This window comes from Nannospalax galili, unplaced genomic scaffold, assembly GCF_000622305.1.
Source record: "Nannospalax galili isolate Female #2095 unplaced genomic scaffold, S.galili_v1.0 scaffold155, whole genome shotgun sequence".
In the NCBI taxonomy this organism is placed as follows: Eukaryota; Metazoa; Chordata; class Mammalia; order Rodentia; family Spalacidae; genus Nannospalax; species Nannospalax galili.
In genome coordinates this window covers 1,345,861-1,362,603 of record NW_008339923.1, presented here as the reverse complement: position 1 = coordinate 1,362,603, position 16,743 = coordinate 1,345,861, and the positions used below count along the sequence as shown (strand labels likewise).

The window sequence follows — 16,743 nt, the reverse complement described above, 5'->3', positions numbered from 1 at the left end:
ACTACAGGGAGACCCTGTCTCAAAAAAGACCAAAAAAAAAGTTTAACACTACTGCATTTTCGCTTGTTTGACAGCAAGGAATAGAGGCAAAATTCAGAGAGTTCAAGAGACAGTAATCTGCTTTAGGGCTGCACACACACTCAGGTACTTGAGGGACTGGCCCCTTGGTTTCTTGTCTCTTCGGCCAGATGGTTGTTCTCTGATTATAACCCTGCTGTTTTGCTCATTCTACTGAATGTCTTTCTCTGTTAACCTTAGTTTGTGGTCCCTCATAACTTCAGTTTACCATGGCTTATCTGATTTCAAATATCCCCAGGGCATCTCAGCATTTTTTTTTTTTTAAGTTTTGCTCCTTCTACTATGTGTTGTGACACTATTTCCAAATTCAAATTCTCAAGAGAGGCATGTGATTAGCTTGGTTCACCTCTTTCCAAGGCTACACACTATAGCTTGCTGTCAGGATGTATATCAGTTGCTTTGGGATCTGGAATCAACCATCATTTGTGTTGGAGAGCAAGAATCACATGTTTCTAAACACCAGAAAGTACTGCAAAGAGGGCGGCTTTCCTCAGGAAGGGATGTGAGTAGGATGGCATCAGAGTGCTTGCCTGTCTATGAGCAGAGAGCAGAACTTGAGAGCCAGCTGGAACTGGGTTCAAAGCCTAGGTCTGTTATTAACTAGCTTTGTGGCTTTGTGTAACTTAAGAGAGCTAGAGAGACTAACTTGCCAAACCTCTCTGAACTTTAGTTTTCTCATTCATACTTGGGAATAGTAACTGTCTTGTAGAGATATTGTCAAAAACAAAAATAATAATTCGTAAAGAACTGGCATAGTATGCAGCACACATAGTTTTCAACAATGATGTATATTTTATAACAGATGTTTAACAAATTAATGATGTAAAAAGCTATTTATAGATTAATTTATGTTATATATATTCTATGACTGTCACCCCAGGGCTGGAGAGATGGCCCACCGGTTAAGAGCACTGGATACTCTTGCAGAGGACCCAGGTTCCATTCCCAGCATTTACATGACAGCTAACAACCATCTGTAACACTAGTTCCAGGGGATCTGATGCCCGTGTCTGACCTCCACAGGCATTGCACCACACAGGTGTACTTACACATATGGAGGCAATACACTCATACACATAAAAATAATAAATAAAATATTTAAAAATATAATAAAATAAGAAAGTATTAAAAAATCTTACCCTAGAGGAAATTCGAATAGTTAACTTCTCTTTTAAAGACAGGGCCTCACTAGATAACCCTAGGTGGACTAAAACTTATTATGTAGACCAGGTTGATCTCAATCTCATAGAGATCTACCTGCCTCCTGAGTGCTGGGATGAAAGGCACGCACCACCACTCTGGCCCCAAATAGTTAATGTTTAAGGATGTCCAGCCTCACAAAGCATTTTATATTTTATTTAAAAATAGATGAATCTTTTTTATGTATTGAATTTGACACAACAGTTTAACATTCTGATTTTTTTCTTTTGTTTTTATTTGTGAGGCGGAGTCTTACTGTGTACTGCAAGCTGACCTCTAACTCGTGAGTCTCCTGCTGCAACTTCAGTGATTACTGGTGTTACAAGTATGTGTGACCACACTGGCCAACATTATATTAGTGGGGTAGTTAGTAAAAGTATGGTACATTTGGTTGCTGACATTATGGATTAGCCTAATTATTCCAAATAGCAATCTCATAAAACATACTCTTGAATTCATAGAACCATCTTGGAAAACACTTCCTAAGGAAGTAATTGAAAAGGAAAATTTTTATTTGTATAAATATTTATCATTTTCTCTTTAATACAGAGGCTTTAATGATTTTAGAACCAAAAGAGACCTAAGAGACTATTTTTCCTCTTGAGTTGCATGTTGGAATCATTTTGGAACCTTTAAAAACTGCTCATGTCTCATGCCACAGATTCTGAGTTAGTTGTCCTAGAGTATGGCCTGATCCCGAGTGCGGATTAAAAGGTCCTGGGGTGACTGTAATGTAGCCAAGAAGGAAACTGCTCTTCTAGCTCCACCCCGTTAATGAACTATGGAAGCACAAAAGCCAGAGAAGCTGAAGTCCTCTCCGAAGAACACACACAGAGGTGATAAAAGAGCTAGATTGAAAAGAACCTTGTCTAACTGCTGGTCCTGGGAGTATCCATTTGTTCAGCATTTAGAGATTAGGTGATAAATTATCAGAGTAATACACTGAACTCAGTAATAGTTACTTAATGGAGGACTATGGCCAGGTAGCACATGCAGGTTGATGAAAGCCAATGTGATAGTGTCTATTACTGCCTCATGCAGCAGGCAGCTGTTCCTGCTAGAACTGTTGCTTCCTGTGGGGAGGAGCACAGCTCTTTCTTGATCTTCTGTGGTCCACCAGCGGCAGGTCTCCTATCTCTGTTGGGAGGATGAGGCTGTTAGCATCCAGAGCTGATGACAGTGAGCTGACTATGCACAGCAATTATGAGTCAGCAAGAGCCCCCCTTTATTGTAGTGATATATATATATATGTCACTACAATTTACTATTTTAACCATTTCATAGTTCACAGTCATGTGACATTAAGTGCATTGACCATTCTGCAACTATCACTCCTGCTCATCCCCAGAACCTTTCATCATCTGAAACAGAAACTTCATACCATTAAACACTCACCACCCAGCCTTGGCATCTGCCATTCTGCCTTCTGTGTCTATGAACCTGACACTCCTAGGCAGATTCTGGGTATAGTGGTTCGGCCAGCTCCCAGAATCCATCACTAGCTCTGGAGCCACACACACAAGCTAGGAGGTACTGAAAGCAGGTCGGCCCCTTGTTGATCCCTTGATCTCTAGTCTGGCTGCCTCATAGTTAGTTCTTGTTTGCTCCATCTGTAATGGTCCCTAATTCCTGAGGTGTAATCTTATCCATGCATTTCTGGCGTTCTTCATTCAGAAACTGCCAAATATCTGTTAAGTGTCAGGAACTATGCTAGGTACTGCTAGTTCCTACACAAAAGATCAGTTTCTGTCTGCAGGTAACTCACAGTGCAGGAGACAGGTAAACACATTGTGTAATATCATATAAAATTCCCAGCCTAATAGACATCTTCTTGAAGGGGATGATATGTTGTCTTCAAGGAGTGGGAGCAAAGCCAGGAAAGAAGTGTGTAGGCGCTGGACAGACAAAGAAGTGGCACATGTGGCAGAACTGAGGCTTTCAAGGCCTGGAGCTTGGGGACATGCAAGGAGTTACCTGTGGTTGGAACCCAAGAGGCAAAGCATGGAGGCAGAGAGGGGTGGGTCAGGAGAACTATGCAGGGTCAGATGGCCAAGATCCCCCTGTGTTGTGCTAAGGACGGTAGCTAGGAAAGAACAAGCAAAGAGGGGCAGCACCAAAGTTTTAAGGGTGAGAAGACCAAGTGAGCACTGCCTGTTGACATTTGCTTGGTTCAGAGCTGCAGCCTGGGCTCTATCCTTGGTATTAGAACCTGGTTTGCTGGCCCCTCATAGTTCCCAGACTTTCTGACACTGCCTAAGTGCTGATGAATAAATGGATTACAACTTTCAATAGGATTTTAGCAAATTCTGTAAAATGTGCCTAGTAGGCTTGAACAAATTCATAAACTGGAATTTTGGTTCTAGTCACTGATGCCTTTGTAGAAAACTGATGTTAAAAAAGCCACCTTTCTGTCCAAAAGGCAACATTTTGAAATTTTCTATGTCTGGAAATTCTAATGCATTATTACTGATAAGCATTAGTCAATAATGAGAGGGCAATATTTCAGCCCAAGTCAAAGAAAGATCCCTTGCAAGGTTAAAAATAATTGAGCATGCTTAGCTGCCTGGTCAACTGTTCTTTATCCTCAGCCACAAGAGAACCCTTCAGCATCCAGGGAACCCTTCATTCACCAGAGTAGTGGGCAGAAGGGCATGGTGAGAGCAGGGCATGGATCAACGTTAAAACAGTATAGTCAACTTCTCACTATCTTGGGGTAACATTAGGGTGTCTTAGGCTATATTAAAGGTGGTTAAAGCTCAGCTGGGACTTGGGACTTGCCTGTCTCTTAGGATGCTGTCCATTCATATTAAACTCTGCCCTCCTTCATCTCCAGAAGTCGCAGTCTAGGAAGAGGGTTGTCAAACCTTGGTTTTGGGTCTAGGACTCTGGGGGAGGCCAACGTCACTACTTCAGCCTCTGCATTGCTGAGGGAGTCCATTAGTGCTGCTCCCCACTCTCTTTCTGCTCATAGGGAAGTATTGTGTTAGCCTCTGCCCACTTAGCCATCAACCCTAGGCCAGACATGTCCTAGTAGCCAACAGTTTCCTCCTCCTGAAAACAGGGAAAGAATGTGTAATAGTTAATCCTGGTTGTCAACTTGACAGGAATTAGAATCAGCATGGAAAGCATACTTCTGGGTGTGCCTATAAGTGTGTTTTCAGAAAGATTTAGCTGCAGAATAAAGACTTGTCCTGAGTGTGGGTGGCACTGTTCCTTGGGCTGCGGTCCTGGACTGAATAAAAAGGAGGAAGGAACTGAGCACCAGCATTCATCTCTCTCTCCTTCCTGGCTGTGGATGCAATGTGCCTAGTGGCCTCAAGCTCCTGCCACCATGACTTTCCTGCCATGGTAGACTACTCTCAAGCTGTGAGCCAGAATAAACCCTTCCTTTCTTAAGTTGCTTTTGTCAGGTATTATGTCACAGCAATGAGGAACATGACTAATACAGGGGGTTAGGCAAAGTAGAGGTTCTTGTGGTTGAGGAAAAAGGGGACAGAAGGAAATGGAGGCAACTAGAAAAGAATAGAAAGAATTTCTTGTCCGTAGGCCCACGTGCAGCATCCCATGGAAAACCAAGGCCTCTGTGGAATTCTGCTTGTGCTTCCTGGTGGCGTAGAGTCTACTCTAGAGGGCACAGCTGTAGACAGGAGGTGAGTAGAGGTGGGACCTTGTCTCACCATTCACCTGCCAGTGCTGCACCATCACAGGCTTGCTGTTTTCCAGGACCAATAACCCAGAAATCCTTACCTTTTGCCTGGTTGGGGAGGACTTCACTTGTTCCCTTCACAACTTGCAGGCCTGATGGAAGATAGAATGCTGGCTTCATTTTGCCATTGCTCAGATGTGGGCCATGTTAACATCACTCTAATTCTAGACCTACATCTAGTTCATCTCATTTAGACTTGCTTCATTTACTAACAGGAGGTTTGGCTTCTGATAAGAGTTTGAGGCCATGTCCCCTCACCTTTTCCCACCCTCCTTCCTTCCCTCACTCCCTCTCTCCTTTGTGACCCACAACCTTAAATGATAATATCCTGAAATGCATTTTTGGATTATTTTCAATAGAGTAAGGATTGAAAATATAAAGCAACACCAAGGAAGGGGCACTTCATCAACCAAAAAGGGTGTATTTCATTCCCTTATCCTTCATGTAAGGTTGTTGCTAATCCATTTATGAGTGAGAGAAGAGAAGAACAGTCCCTTTCTAGATCAATAGCACTGAAAACAGAGCTAGAAATAACCTTAGAGATCATGTAGTTCCAGTATTTTGTGGAGCTTTAGAGAGGTGAAATGATTTTTAAAGCCATTCAACAAGCAACAAGACTAGATGTCAAATATCTGCCTCCAAATGTGTGTGTGCCCCTAATACATATACATATACATATATATTTATATATATATGCAGGATATAATTAGTTATCTTATAATTATAAGTTATTCTTACAACTGTAGCTTTGAGCACTCTGAATAATTAATATTTTTCTTAGGATCTGAGTTGGAGAAATATTGCTTAGAATTTGTAAGTCCGTAACCACAGGGTGTGCAGCAGTCAGTTTGAATCCTCATATCTGGAAGAATGCTGTATCCCCCTTTGATTCCCATCTTTTAAAGGAGAGGGATTCTTTTTAGTTTTGCTGTAACGGGAATCATATTTTTGTTCTGTACTGTATTATTTTTCTGTGTCACCTACCCCACTGAAGTACAATTATTCCTAAGGAAACTGTCTACTCACCTGCATGGCTCCAATGCCTCTGTTTCCTGGGGTGCAGGACAATGCCTGACTTATGGGTAGCTTTGGACAAATGCTTTATGAACTAACAAGGTTGTGTAAATGCAAGCCATCCTTTTTTCTCTTGTTAATTAAAACCAAAACAGGGAATTTTTTTCTTAATTTTAGGTAGAATTTAGTTTTTGTTTTCCTCACATTTTATTCCTCAAGGGCAGTTTTCTTGTTTATTCCCTCACATAAAGTAATGGTTTGCTGATTACTTTGCCTACTACAAGACGAAAATGAGCTGGCACAGTGTTAGGTGACTAAATATAATTTGTGTATCTGTTTTGTCTTTTAGTTACTTGTTATTTCATACTCATAAAACGTTAATATCCTTGCAGTTAGTTTAAAAAGAAAATGCACATATACCTTAAAACCAGTATTTTCTTATTTTAAAAAAAGAATTATTATTACTTTTTTAAATAGAGAGGACCTGAATCATAAAGTTACAGTTTTATTTGCAGCTAGTGTGATCACAATAAACTGCACCTACTAAAGGAAAGTCTATAGAAACTATCCAAGGCAAGTCTGAAAGCTATAATTCTTTTAGAAGTATTTTATTTTCTTAAAAATTTTATGTATGTGTTTTACCTGCACGTATGCAAGTGTACCATGTACATGCAATGCCCATGGAGGACAGAAGAGGCATCAGATCCTCTGGAACAGATTATTAACTACCATGTGGGTGCTTGGAACTGACCCCAGGTCCTTTGCAAGAGCAACCAGTGTTCTTAACCACTGAGCCATCTCTCCAGCCAACATATTTTAAACTAACCAATTGTTTTCTGTTACATAAAAATCATGGATGAAGTTCTCCTGAAGCTCTTCCCTCTAATGAACATTATTGGACATGATGTTCTGTACACACAGTTAAATGGCTGAAAGGTGACATAGGAGGCTGGGCTCTGTATAGAACAGATGGCATTTTGAGTCCTCTGTCATGTTCCAATTGTGTGTCTTTGAAAAGAGTTATATCTCTAAATATCAGTTTCTTTTATGAAGTGTTTTTACATATGTTTATCATATAGTATATTGCAAAGTAGTTAGTGTTAATACATAACATGTGGCATTCATTAACTATTAGCTAGTACTATGATAATTTATATCTCTTATTTGGGATTATTTTTTCTCTTTCCTACTTTCAAAAGATTAGAAGAAACCTACACTATTTTCTAAAGAAATGGCTCACCAAAAACCATCCCAGTGGCTGGTGGATAAACTTGAGAAGAGCCAGTGTATTCTCTGTTTGATTTAAGAGAATGAATGGATGCTGGGGGTGCATAGAGCTTTTTTTTTACCTCTCCTGTGGATTTCAGACAGCTCAACAGTGCACATGTACACCGTTAATATAAGGGATGAGTGGAGGGCTGTGGATGCTAAGTTACAGTAGGAAGCAAGACACTCTGATGTGCTAATGCACAGTGGGATGAAAATAGGTATTGATGAGGCACTACACACTCCAAAAACTAGAAGAAAGGAATAAAATGTTTGAGATAGCTAGGATTAACCTGATTTAAACATTACTCAGTGTCATATATATCTCATGGTACCATATTAATATGCATAATTTTACGTATCAAATAATTCTTAGTGAAATTAAAAATAAATTTTAATTATAAATATGCTATAATATTTATTCAATATTTTTCTATATGTAGGTAATCTATACTCAGTTGATGTAATCACTTTTCAGAACACAGGCCAGTATATCCAAATATCAACTTGCTCAATACATATAACAATCTGAACAATGAACTTTTATGTTGTTACTGTCAGTCACAATATTGACATTTAGTGAGATTTTATTATGCAGCAGTTACTGAGCATTGTGATTTATTTGCATCATTGCATTTAATCTCCATTGCAATCCTATAATTTAGACACTGTTGTCTGCATTTTAGAGAGAAAAGACTGAATCTGAGGGAGGAAGGAGTTGCCTTATATTACATGGCTATGAAATGCCTCCAATGGGCTGGAATCTGGGTCTGATTTGAACTCACACAGCATGCTCTAACCATCAGGTTATCCCTAGTCACACCATCAGGAAAACACAATCAGCTGGTTAGGCTGACCCTACTCTTGAGTTTAGGAAGGATAAGACATGAAGTTTCCTCTCCTAAGGTTTTTGCTGTCAGCAAGGAATTAAATATTCAGACCTGGAGCTGTGGCTTACTTTGGGAAATTTTCCTGAAACAAGAGAAGGGTGGCGTTCAGTGTGAAGTGAAAACCACCACACACACAGCCTCTGTTTTTAGTTAGCCTTGCGTTCTTCCTTTTACTTTGTGTCTTTTAAATGTTTTGTGCATGTGTTACTAACAGCACATGCAGAACCACATCTTGGCATTAAAATTCCATGAAGTCCATTTTGAGAATCAGATTACTACATCTATTTTTAGCTCTAAGCACAACCCACTCATTCCATTACCCTTTTAAAGTGATAAAGTTATACTAGACATAGCACCTATAGCCCAGTAAAAATCCTCTGGTTTAATCAGGCCAGAATCATTGAGTACCATCTACATAGTCACATTGGTGGTGCAGCTACCTGCCGGTGCTCTTCTCCTTGGGGCTTGGGACTACCCTCCCCATGTGCTGCTATATTTATCCTCCTTCTTGGCCATAAAAGGCTGGCTGTGGGGCCCTGACATTCTGCTGCCTGACCACATGCATTATTTTTGAACTGGGCCCAACGTCCTGCCTTCAGCTCAGCCTCTTCACTTGTTCTTAGATTTACCGTAGGTGGGGCTTTCATTCTCTCCTCCAGCGCCTCAGCAGCATTGGGAGCGTCCCACCGCCATCCCTGCCTTGGAAACTGGTAAGTGCGGCATTGAGAAGGAAAATGCACCGGTGGTTTATGTGCTCAGCAGCACACCCATGTGCGCTCGCTTGCTTTCTGCCTTCTGAGCTCAGCAGTTTCTGGGAGATGTGTGAATAGTAGGAAAATGTAAAGTGAAGCTCCGGCAGGGGAAAGCTGAGTGCAGGGTGTCCCCGCGGGGCTGGCATGGCTCTTTTTGCCAGATCGCTCTTATCTTTTGAAGTTAGCCTGCTGTTCCTGGACCATGAGACCACACTTGTCTCAGATTCAACTGGAAGTACTCTTTCCAAGTTGTAGTTCAGTAGTTTGGTTGGAATCTAGAATGGATAAGGGAAAGGAAGCTCTGTGTTTTCCTTCATCTGTGTGCCTACAGCTCTCCCAGAGTACAAATTAGGCCAGGAAGATGCAAATTCACTCTGAACTCGAGTTTATGATTCAGTGATTTTGCTCTGACAGTGCAGTGGAGACGAAGGCACTAGTGCACATCACTGTAGTCCTCACTTGAAAATGGCTGGGTTCAGAGGGAGCAGATCCCCACCATGGCCACCCTGAAGTTAACACCTTCTGTGAATAATTTTCATTAACTTTTGGCCTCTGCCAGTACAAAAGTATCACATCAAGTTACAACTGTGGAACTTGTATTTCTTTCTAGATTGCCAGATTATTTTCAAGAAGATAGTTTACCATCAAAGGCACAGAATTCAACCAAACCATCTTTCCTTCTAATAAACTAGCTGTTGTGTGTTGGCCACGCCTGCTTACTTAAGAAGAGGAGGTAATTATACCTTCCTTCCAGAGGTCAACCAGCTCTGCTGAATTAAAGTCAATCCCTGCTTACTTGTAATAAATGACCCCTATGTATTGAATATTCAATAATAATAATAATAATAACAAATATACTTGGGGACAATAGTAAAGAATAAAATAGAATTGAGGCAAGATATTTAAATAGTTTATTTTGTGGAAATGATACATTTTGAGTCATCCTGGCTAGTGATATTAGTTTATAATATACAGTGAAAGGTCTTTTATTACTTATTTGTAAATCATTCAAAGGGTATTTGCCTATGACAATGGGTCATTACAGAGACTTATTTAATACTTCACAACTGCTACCATGATCCTAGATTAATGTATTCTAATCCTTTTGTACCATAAAAGCCATCTAATAATTATTCATCATGCATGATTCTGCATCTTTAATAACAGAAAAAAGCAATCTATTTAAGGGTTGAAGCAGAGTTGCTTGCTAGTAGCTATTTTTTCCCTTAGGAAATGCCATGCAGACTGATATCTTCCATGGGACCTAAGATAAATATTTCTGGAGTGGTTTGCTGGATTTTTGGGGGCGGATTTTTTTCTCTAGGGAATACATACTGACTTTTTAAATGACTTAAATAAAAATTAGTTTTAAATTCAAAAAAAAGTAAAAGAATTCACTCAGGATTTTTGAGAAAAACAGGGTTTGAAAAACACTTTACTTCAAAACAGTCTTTCTTCTTCCTTCCTTCCTTCCTTCCCTCCCTCCCTCCTTTCTTTCTTCTTTCTTTCTTTCTTTCTTTCTTTCTTTCTTTCTTTCCTTTTTGGTCTTTTTGAGACAAGGTCTCCCTGTAGCCCCAACTAGCCTAGGACTCGCTATGTAGACCAGACTGGCCTTGATTCACAGAGATCCACAGGCCTCTGCTAATGGAGTGCTTCTCCGTTTTCAGTATCATCTGTATGTGACATTATGCCCAGCTTTCTTATATATTTTTAAAATATTTCACAATATGCATAAGAGCATTTTTTCTTAAAACTGAGGGCTTCTGTAAAATGATCACTTTCCCCAGGTTGTCCATGAGCCTTATAGTCTTCCTTTCAGTGAACAGATTATTCACAAAAGTAAATGTGGGGACTGGCAAGATGATTCAGCCAATAAAGGCACTTGCCACTAAGCCTGATGACCTGAGTTTGATCCTTGGAACTCACATGGTGGAAAGAAGCAGCTAATGCTAGCAAGTTGTCCTCTGATCTCCACATGTACGCTGTAGCATGCATGTACCATGCTCCTACCCCCAAGTAAATAAATAAATGTAAAAAGTAAATAGGGGCTGGAAAGATGGCTTGCAGCTAAGAGTAATTGCTGCTCTTGAGAGGACCCTGGTTGGTTTCCAGCTTCCACATGGTGGCTCAAAACTCTGTGTAACTCCAGTTCTAGGGGATCTGATGCTCATTTGACCTTCACCAGTATCAGGGTGCACATGGTTCACATGCATACATTCAGGCAAACACTCATACACATAAAAATAAATGAATGAATCTTCTTTTTAAAGTAAATTCACTGTGAAGTCTCCCCTCCCTGTGCTAAGCAAACGTACCTTTGATGCTTGGGAGAACTCCTGGTTGAAGTTTGCACTGCCTACTGCCACATTGAGGTTGGAATTGTTCTTGATGTAGGAAGACTGGAAACCTCCACATCCCTAATCGGGTAAATACTTCTGCTTTGAAAAAGATACCTTTTTGAAATGGGAGATTTAAGAGAACTTGTCTATAAAATTATCAGCCTCCAAGATTCAGTTCTAGGGCTTTTCCATTTGCAGGTATTCTTACCTGTCTTCTCAGTTTCCTTACTCCCTCCCTCTCTCCATCCCTCCCTCCCTTTTGTTCTTTCTTGTTGTTGAGACAGGGTCTCACTATGTAACTGTGGCTGGCCAGGAACTTGCTATGTAGACCAGAATGACCTCAAACTCACAGAGATCTGCCTGCCTCTGCCTCCAGAGTGCTGGGATTAATGGCATGTACCACTGTGCCCAGAATCATCTCAGTTTTCAGTATCATCTGTATACTGTTGACTCCAAAATGTAGAACTCCATCCTACACTACTTCCCTGTAGTCTAACTTACTTAGTTATACATCCAGCTTCTCACTTAACAGCTCAGCTTGAGGGTCTAGCAGATACCTCAAATGCAGAACATCTCAGACCCGTTTCTTGTTTATTCTACCACAAGCTGATACCTTCTCTTCCCCATCTCAGATAAGAACAACCTTAGTCTTCCAGTTACTAAGGTAAAAACCTTGGCATCATTTCTTTTTCCTTCATGTTTTAATTCAGAACTTTCATCAAATGCTCTTGGTTCTACCTTCAAATGTTCTACAGAGTCTGACCATTTCATTCACTTCCATTGCTACCACTGGCTTGGACTATGGAAGTGGCCTTTGTGTTTGTCTGCTGACAACTCAGTGTCAAGGACTAGGTGGCTTAACCAACAGTAATGCATTCCTTACAGTTCTGGAGGCTGGATATCCAAGATCAAGTGTTCTGTGAGTTATTTTTTCTAAGGATTCTGCTGGCTTGTAGATGGCCCACTTCTGCCTGTGTCTCCACATGGTCTTCCCTCTGTTATATATCCGGATACTGTCTTAGTTTCTTTTTCTTCCAGGGAGACCAGTTCTATAAGTTAATGTATTCATTTTAGCTTAATTTCCTCTTTAAGAATCCTGTCTCCAAATGCAATTCTATTCTAAGGGCCTAGAGGTACTTAAGCATATGAGTTTGGGGAGAAGGACATAATTCAGTCAACCATAGCCTTCTAATTGATCTCTTGGCTTTCTCCTTTCTTTCAACAGTCTATTCTTCAGACACCAGCAAGTGATGATCAGCTCACAGCCTTCTAGTGGCTTCTCAGCACTCTCAGAATAAAAGACAAGTCTTTAGTGTCTCTTGTAGGACCCTACACTCTCTGCCCTTTCTCTCCCACATGCCCCTCACCTCTCTGACATCATCTATACCTCCTCCTGCTCCTCTAACCCTGTAGCCCCACTGGCCCCTGGCTCTGTCTGGAGCATGTTCGGCTTGCTCTTTCCCAGCACCCATGCATGGATATTCCATCTGGAGCACTGTTCCCCCAGGCAGTCTCATATTCAGGTGTCCCTCTCCAGTGAAGCTGTCCTTGATGAGGCTGCTCAACATGGCACCTTCTCTCTTTCACTTCTCTTGGTTGCATTTAGTGCATGCTAATATCCTTCAAAACTATTCATTTTCACTATTGTCTGTCTCCTACAGAATATATAGTTCTATGCTGGGTTATTGCATGAGGATTGTTTGGTTTGTTGACCTCTATATTTGTGCTGGAATCATTCTAGACTCACAGTAGGTGCTCACTTGTTATTTCTTAAATTGAACACCACATTACTTTGCATCATTCTCCTAAATGAAGCCGGCATCAGAATGAGAGGCCAGAGAATTAGAAACAGGCATTATAGCTGTTTGAGGATAAAGCGCAATAGTCAAAGAGGAAACTCTGCCAAGCTGGCCTAGACATAAAACACAACACGAGGCTGTGCATGTGGGCCACTGTGGAGCCAATTTACTGAATACCGGTTAGGCCGAACTTACAAATCCTTTCCCATTTTCTCTGGAAACATCACAGAGGGAATTCTTTCACACTGGTTGAGACGAGTTGTTCTCTGGGATGTGCTCACTCAAGAACTGTTCTCTTCCCGCAGGTCGCCTCCTCTCCGCAAGGACGCATAATGTCTTTGCCTTTTTATCAGCAGTCTCACCAGCACTATGACTTCAGCTACCGCAACAAGGACCTACGCACCGCTATGAGCCAGTACCAGCAGGAGAAGAAGCATTCTGCTATCTATACCCATGGCTCCACGGCCTACAGCAGCCGCTCCTCCGCAGCACACCGCCAGGAGTCAGAGGCCTTTAGTCAGGCCTCAGCCTCCTCCTACCGGCAGCAGGCCGCTCAGGCCTACCGTCTTGGAGCCTCCCAGTACTCCGTTGGGTCTGAAGTCAGTCGGAAGGCAGCCTCGGCCTATGATTACGGCTACTCCCATGGGTATGTCAGGAGCAGCCTTCTTACTTGAGGCACATGCTCTGAATAGTCATTTTTTTCCTGTCTTCTTAAATTTGGCAACCCTACCGTGCCAGGTGTGGAGGGAGGACCTGAGTGCCGTGTCTACACCTTCCCTTTTATTGTCTGAGATTCACAAAGAGCTTCAGCATCCAACTGGCGAATCTTGCTTGAGTCATCTGCTGTGGTGATATTTTAGAAGCAGGGAAGCTTTCCACAGGTTACTTTAGCTCCAAAAGGGCCAGAAAACATTTTGACACTCGCAGCTGGTTTCATGGCTCTCATAATGTTTCTGCTTAGAAGAAAAGCCAATACAAAATTAAAACGTCACAGGTCCAAGGGAACTGAACTGCAGCAGAGATACATTTGATTCCTTTTCGATACTTGGAAACCAGAATACAAAATTCAGAGCCATTATTCAAGCAGCAAATATTTTCTGTAGCTGCAACGTTTTGTAAAGAAGCATGAGTTCTCAGTCAGCCTAAGAACAATAGGAACAAAGCTGTATGTGACAAAATTAGATTTTTTTTGACCCAGTGCAGTGAGGGGACTATACTTCATGTTACCTTAGGATGCTAGGAAGAGCAGAGTGTAGACACACTTTGCAAAGCTAGCCTAGAATCACATTTCCTTAGAAAAGTAAAGATAACATACATGTGACTGTTACATCTAGAAACCTCTCACTTGGAGTTCTTTGCCTGAAGTGCAGGTCAAGATTGCTTTTCTGACTGAGGTCTTCCAGGCCAGAGTGAGAGGGTTCATTGCTTTTTTTTTAAAAAAGTGGTTGTTTATTATTTATGGGTATGTGTATGTGCCTTCATGAGTTTATGTGCACCATGTATGTTCAGGTGTCCATGGAGGCATTGGATCCCCTGGAACTGGAGTTATAGGCAGTTGTGAGTTGCCTGTTATGGGTGCTGGGAGCCTGGGTCTTCGAGAAGATCAGTAAGTGCTTTTAATCACTGAGCTATCTCTCCAGCCCTGGGATGTTTAACTCGTAAGTTTCTAAACAGCAAACTCGCTGATTATTTTGAATACCAAAGAAGAAAGTTTCATAGTGAGTCTGCAGTCACTCAAAGAAGGAGGGTACTATGACACTGTACAATGACAGCGCCTGGGAGAAATGTTGTTACTCTGTAGTTGGCTTAGCTATGCTTACTGGTTCAGCCCATTGAGTCTTGGGCAGACATTTGTTTTCTCAGAGCAAGGCAATTTTTATCACTATTGAGAATAAAACATTTCATGGGGACTAAAAACATGTGTAAGGTACAAGTGGTTTTTAATTAAAAGTTTATTTATAGCCTCCAGAAGATTGAATTGCTGGTCTTCAAAATGTAGACATTTCTGGACTGTGTGGTCCATAACCACCTGCTGCCTCTAATCCTCATCTCCAAGGTACCCAGAATAGGTGGCATTTTTTGTTTTAAATATAATATTTTAAGTCTTCCAAAATTGGAATCCTTAAAATACATGTCAAGGTAAGCAGAAAAAAATATCTTTCTCTGGGCATATAAGTTACTGAAGAGCCAGGTGTGGTGGCACACACCTTTAATCCCAGCACTCAAGAGAAAGATGTTGGTGGATCTCTGTGAGATCGAGTCCAGCCTGGACTACACAGCAAGTTCCAGACCAGGGGAGGTTACAAGGAGTCCGGGTCTCAAACAAAACAAAACAAAACAAAACAAAAAGTTACTGACCCGGTAATGGATCAACTCGTGTGAACATTCCTAAATCCCTGTTGGGTTTGAACAGCACCTGATGTGCAGCTGTCATTTTGTCTGACAATGTCCTCCTGGGATCTTCTGCTAGGGTCAGTCACAGAGCCAGAGCCTGCTGGGGTTTACCTAGAATGCGAGATGGCAATGCTCTGAAATTCCATTTGGGATAGAACAGGATGATTTTGCAATCTTGAGTCCCTAGGTCATATTCTGCCATGGGATGTTGATAAGGATCTCCTGTTGGCTGCAAATATGGAAATATTGTCACGGAGATGAATCTGTTACTTCAAGTGAACTACCTTCCAAAGGAAAGTTGGGAGGCATTGACACCATGTGTATGTGACAGCATCAGTTTGTTCTCCTGAAAAATGTTCCATTAGATATGTTCAAGAGCCCCATTTAGGAAAGCAGCTTTCTTGTAGTAAGGAGGATTAAAATTTTAATATCCATTTTCCTGGACTGTCTGTGCTGGGTCTACAGAGGATAATATTTTCATTATCATGAAGTTTTTGGTGAACTTCTATGTATTTATTTTATTTCCCCAACATGGAAGAATTGGTAGAATGTCATGAATTTATATTTTTAGAAGATGCTTATTTCTTTAGTTCCATTGCTAATATTTTTGTTCAAATCACTTTCATTTTACCTGCTTTATTTAGCCTCTGTGCAGCATTCATATTTATTTATAATTTGCAATATCACCTCACACAATAATTGGCCTGGCTTTTTGGGGGAGGGGAGGGTTCTTGCCATGTAGTCTTAGATAATAAGCTTTAGATAGGAAAGGAACTGCAATCATTTTTCTGTGTTGCACACCACATCTTGTTTCTACTGTGCATTGTAGATAGGTATTTATCAATGGATCACTAGGTTTGAACAAGCTTGAATTTAAGCTTCTCCCAGGAAGCATGATGAGTTAGAAGCAGTGTAGGTGGGGGAAAAAAATGGCAGTGCATGACTTCCTGTCATGCAGTATAAAAGATAAAGAAGCTTAACCCAACCCTGGAGGACTTTCAGTCTTTCTTTTTTTTTTTTTTAACAAACCAAGACTAACAGGTGCAGGTAATATTCTTTGAACACTTTGAGTCATCAAACTTTCTTTGGTTATATTTAAGCCTATTCAAAATGAAAGGGATTTTTCCTGCTAAGTGAAACATCTCTTTGGAATGTGAGTATTGTTGTCGATAAAGGTCCCTTGAGTTGGAAATGCACCTTTGTAGAGTGTTTGTAAGTACTAGACTGGGTCTATTTTTAGCTTCTACTTTGTAGTTAGATATCTGGTTGTAAGGTGGAAAGTATGGAGGTTTATATGTGCTCAGG

The 16,743-nt window shown here is 41.0% G+C and overlaps 1 protein-coding gene across 3 annotated transcripts in view; it reads left to right on the top strand.

Annotated features, from left to right (window-relative positions):
- The window catches only part of Myom1 (myomesin 1), a 163,970-nt gene that overhangs the window by 8,736 nt on the left and 138,491 nt on the right, over positions 1 to 16,743 (top strand). For 2 of the 3 annotated variants that reach the window (XM_008834616.1, XM_017798566.1), the window contains exons 1-2: positions 8,677 to 8,864; positions 13,350 to 13,690. In XM_008834616.1, coding sequence (XP_008832838.1) covers positions 13,377 to 13,690 — 314 coding nt within the window. In that variant the 5' untranslated portion in view covers positions 8,677 to 8,864; positions 13,350 to 13,376. Of the gene's footprint in view, positions 1 to 8,676; positions 8,865 to 13,349; positions 13,691 to 16,743 lie in introns of those variants that run through there. The other variant, XM_029564280.1, reaches the window with a different exon arrangement.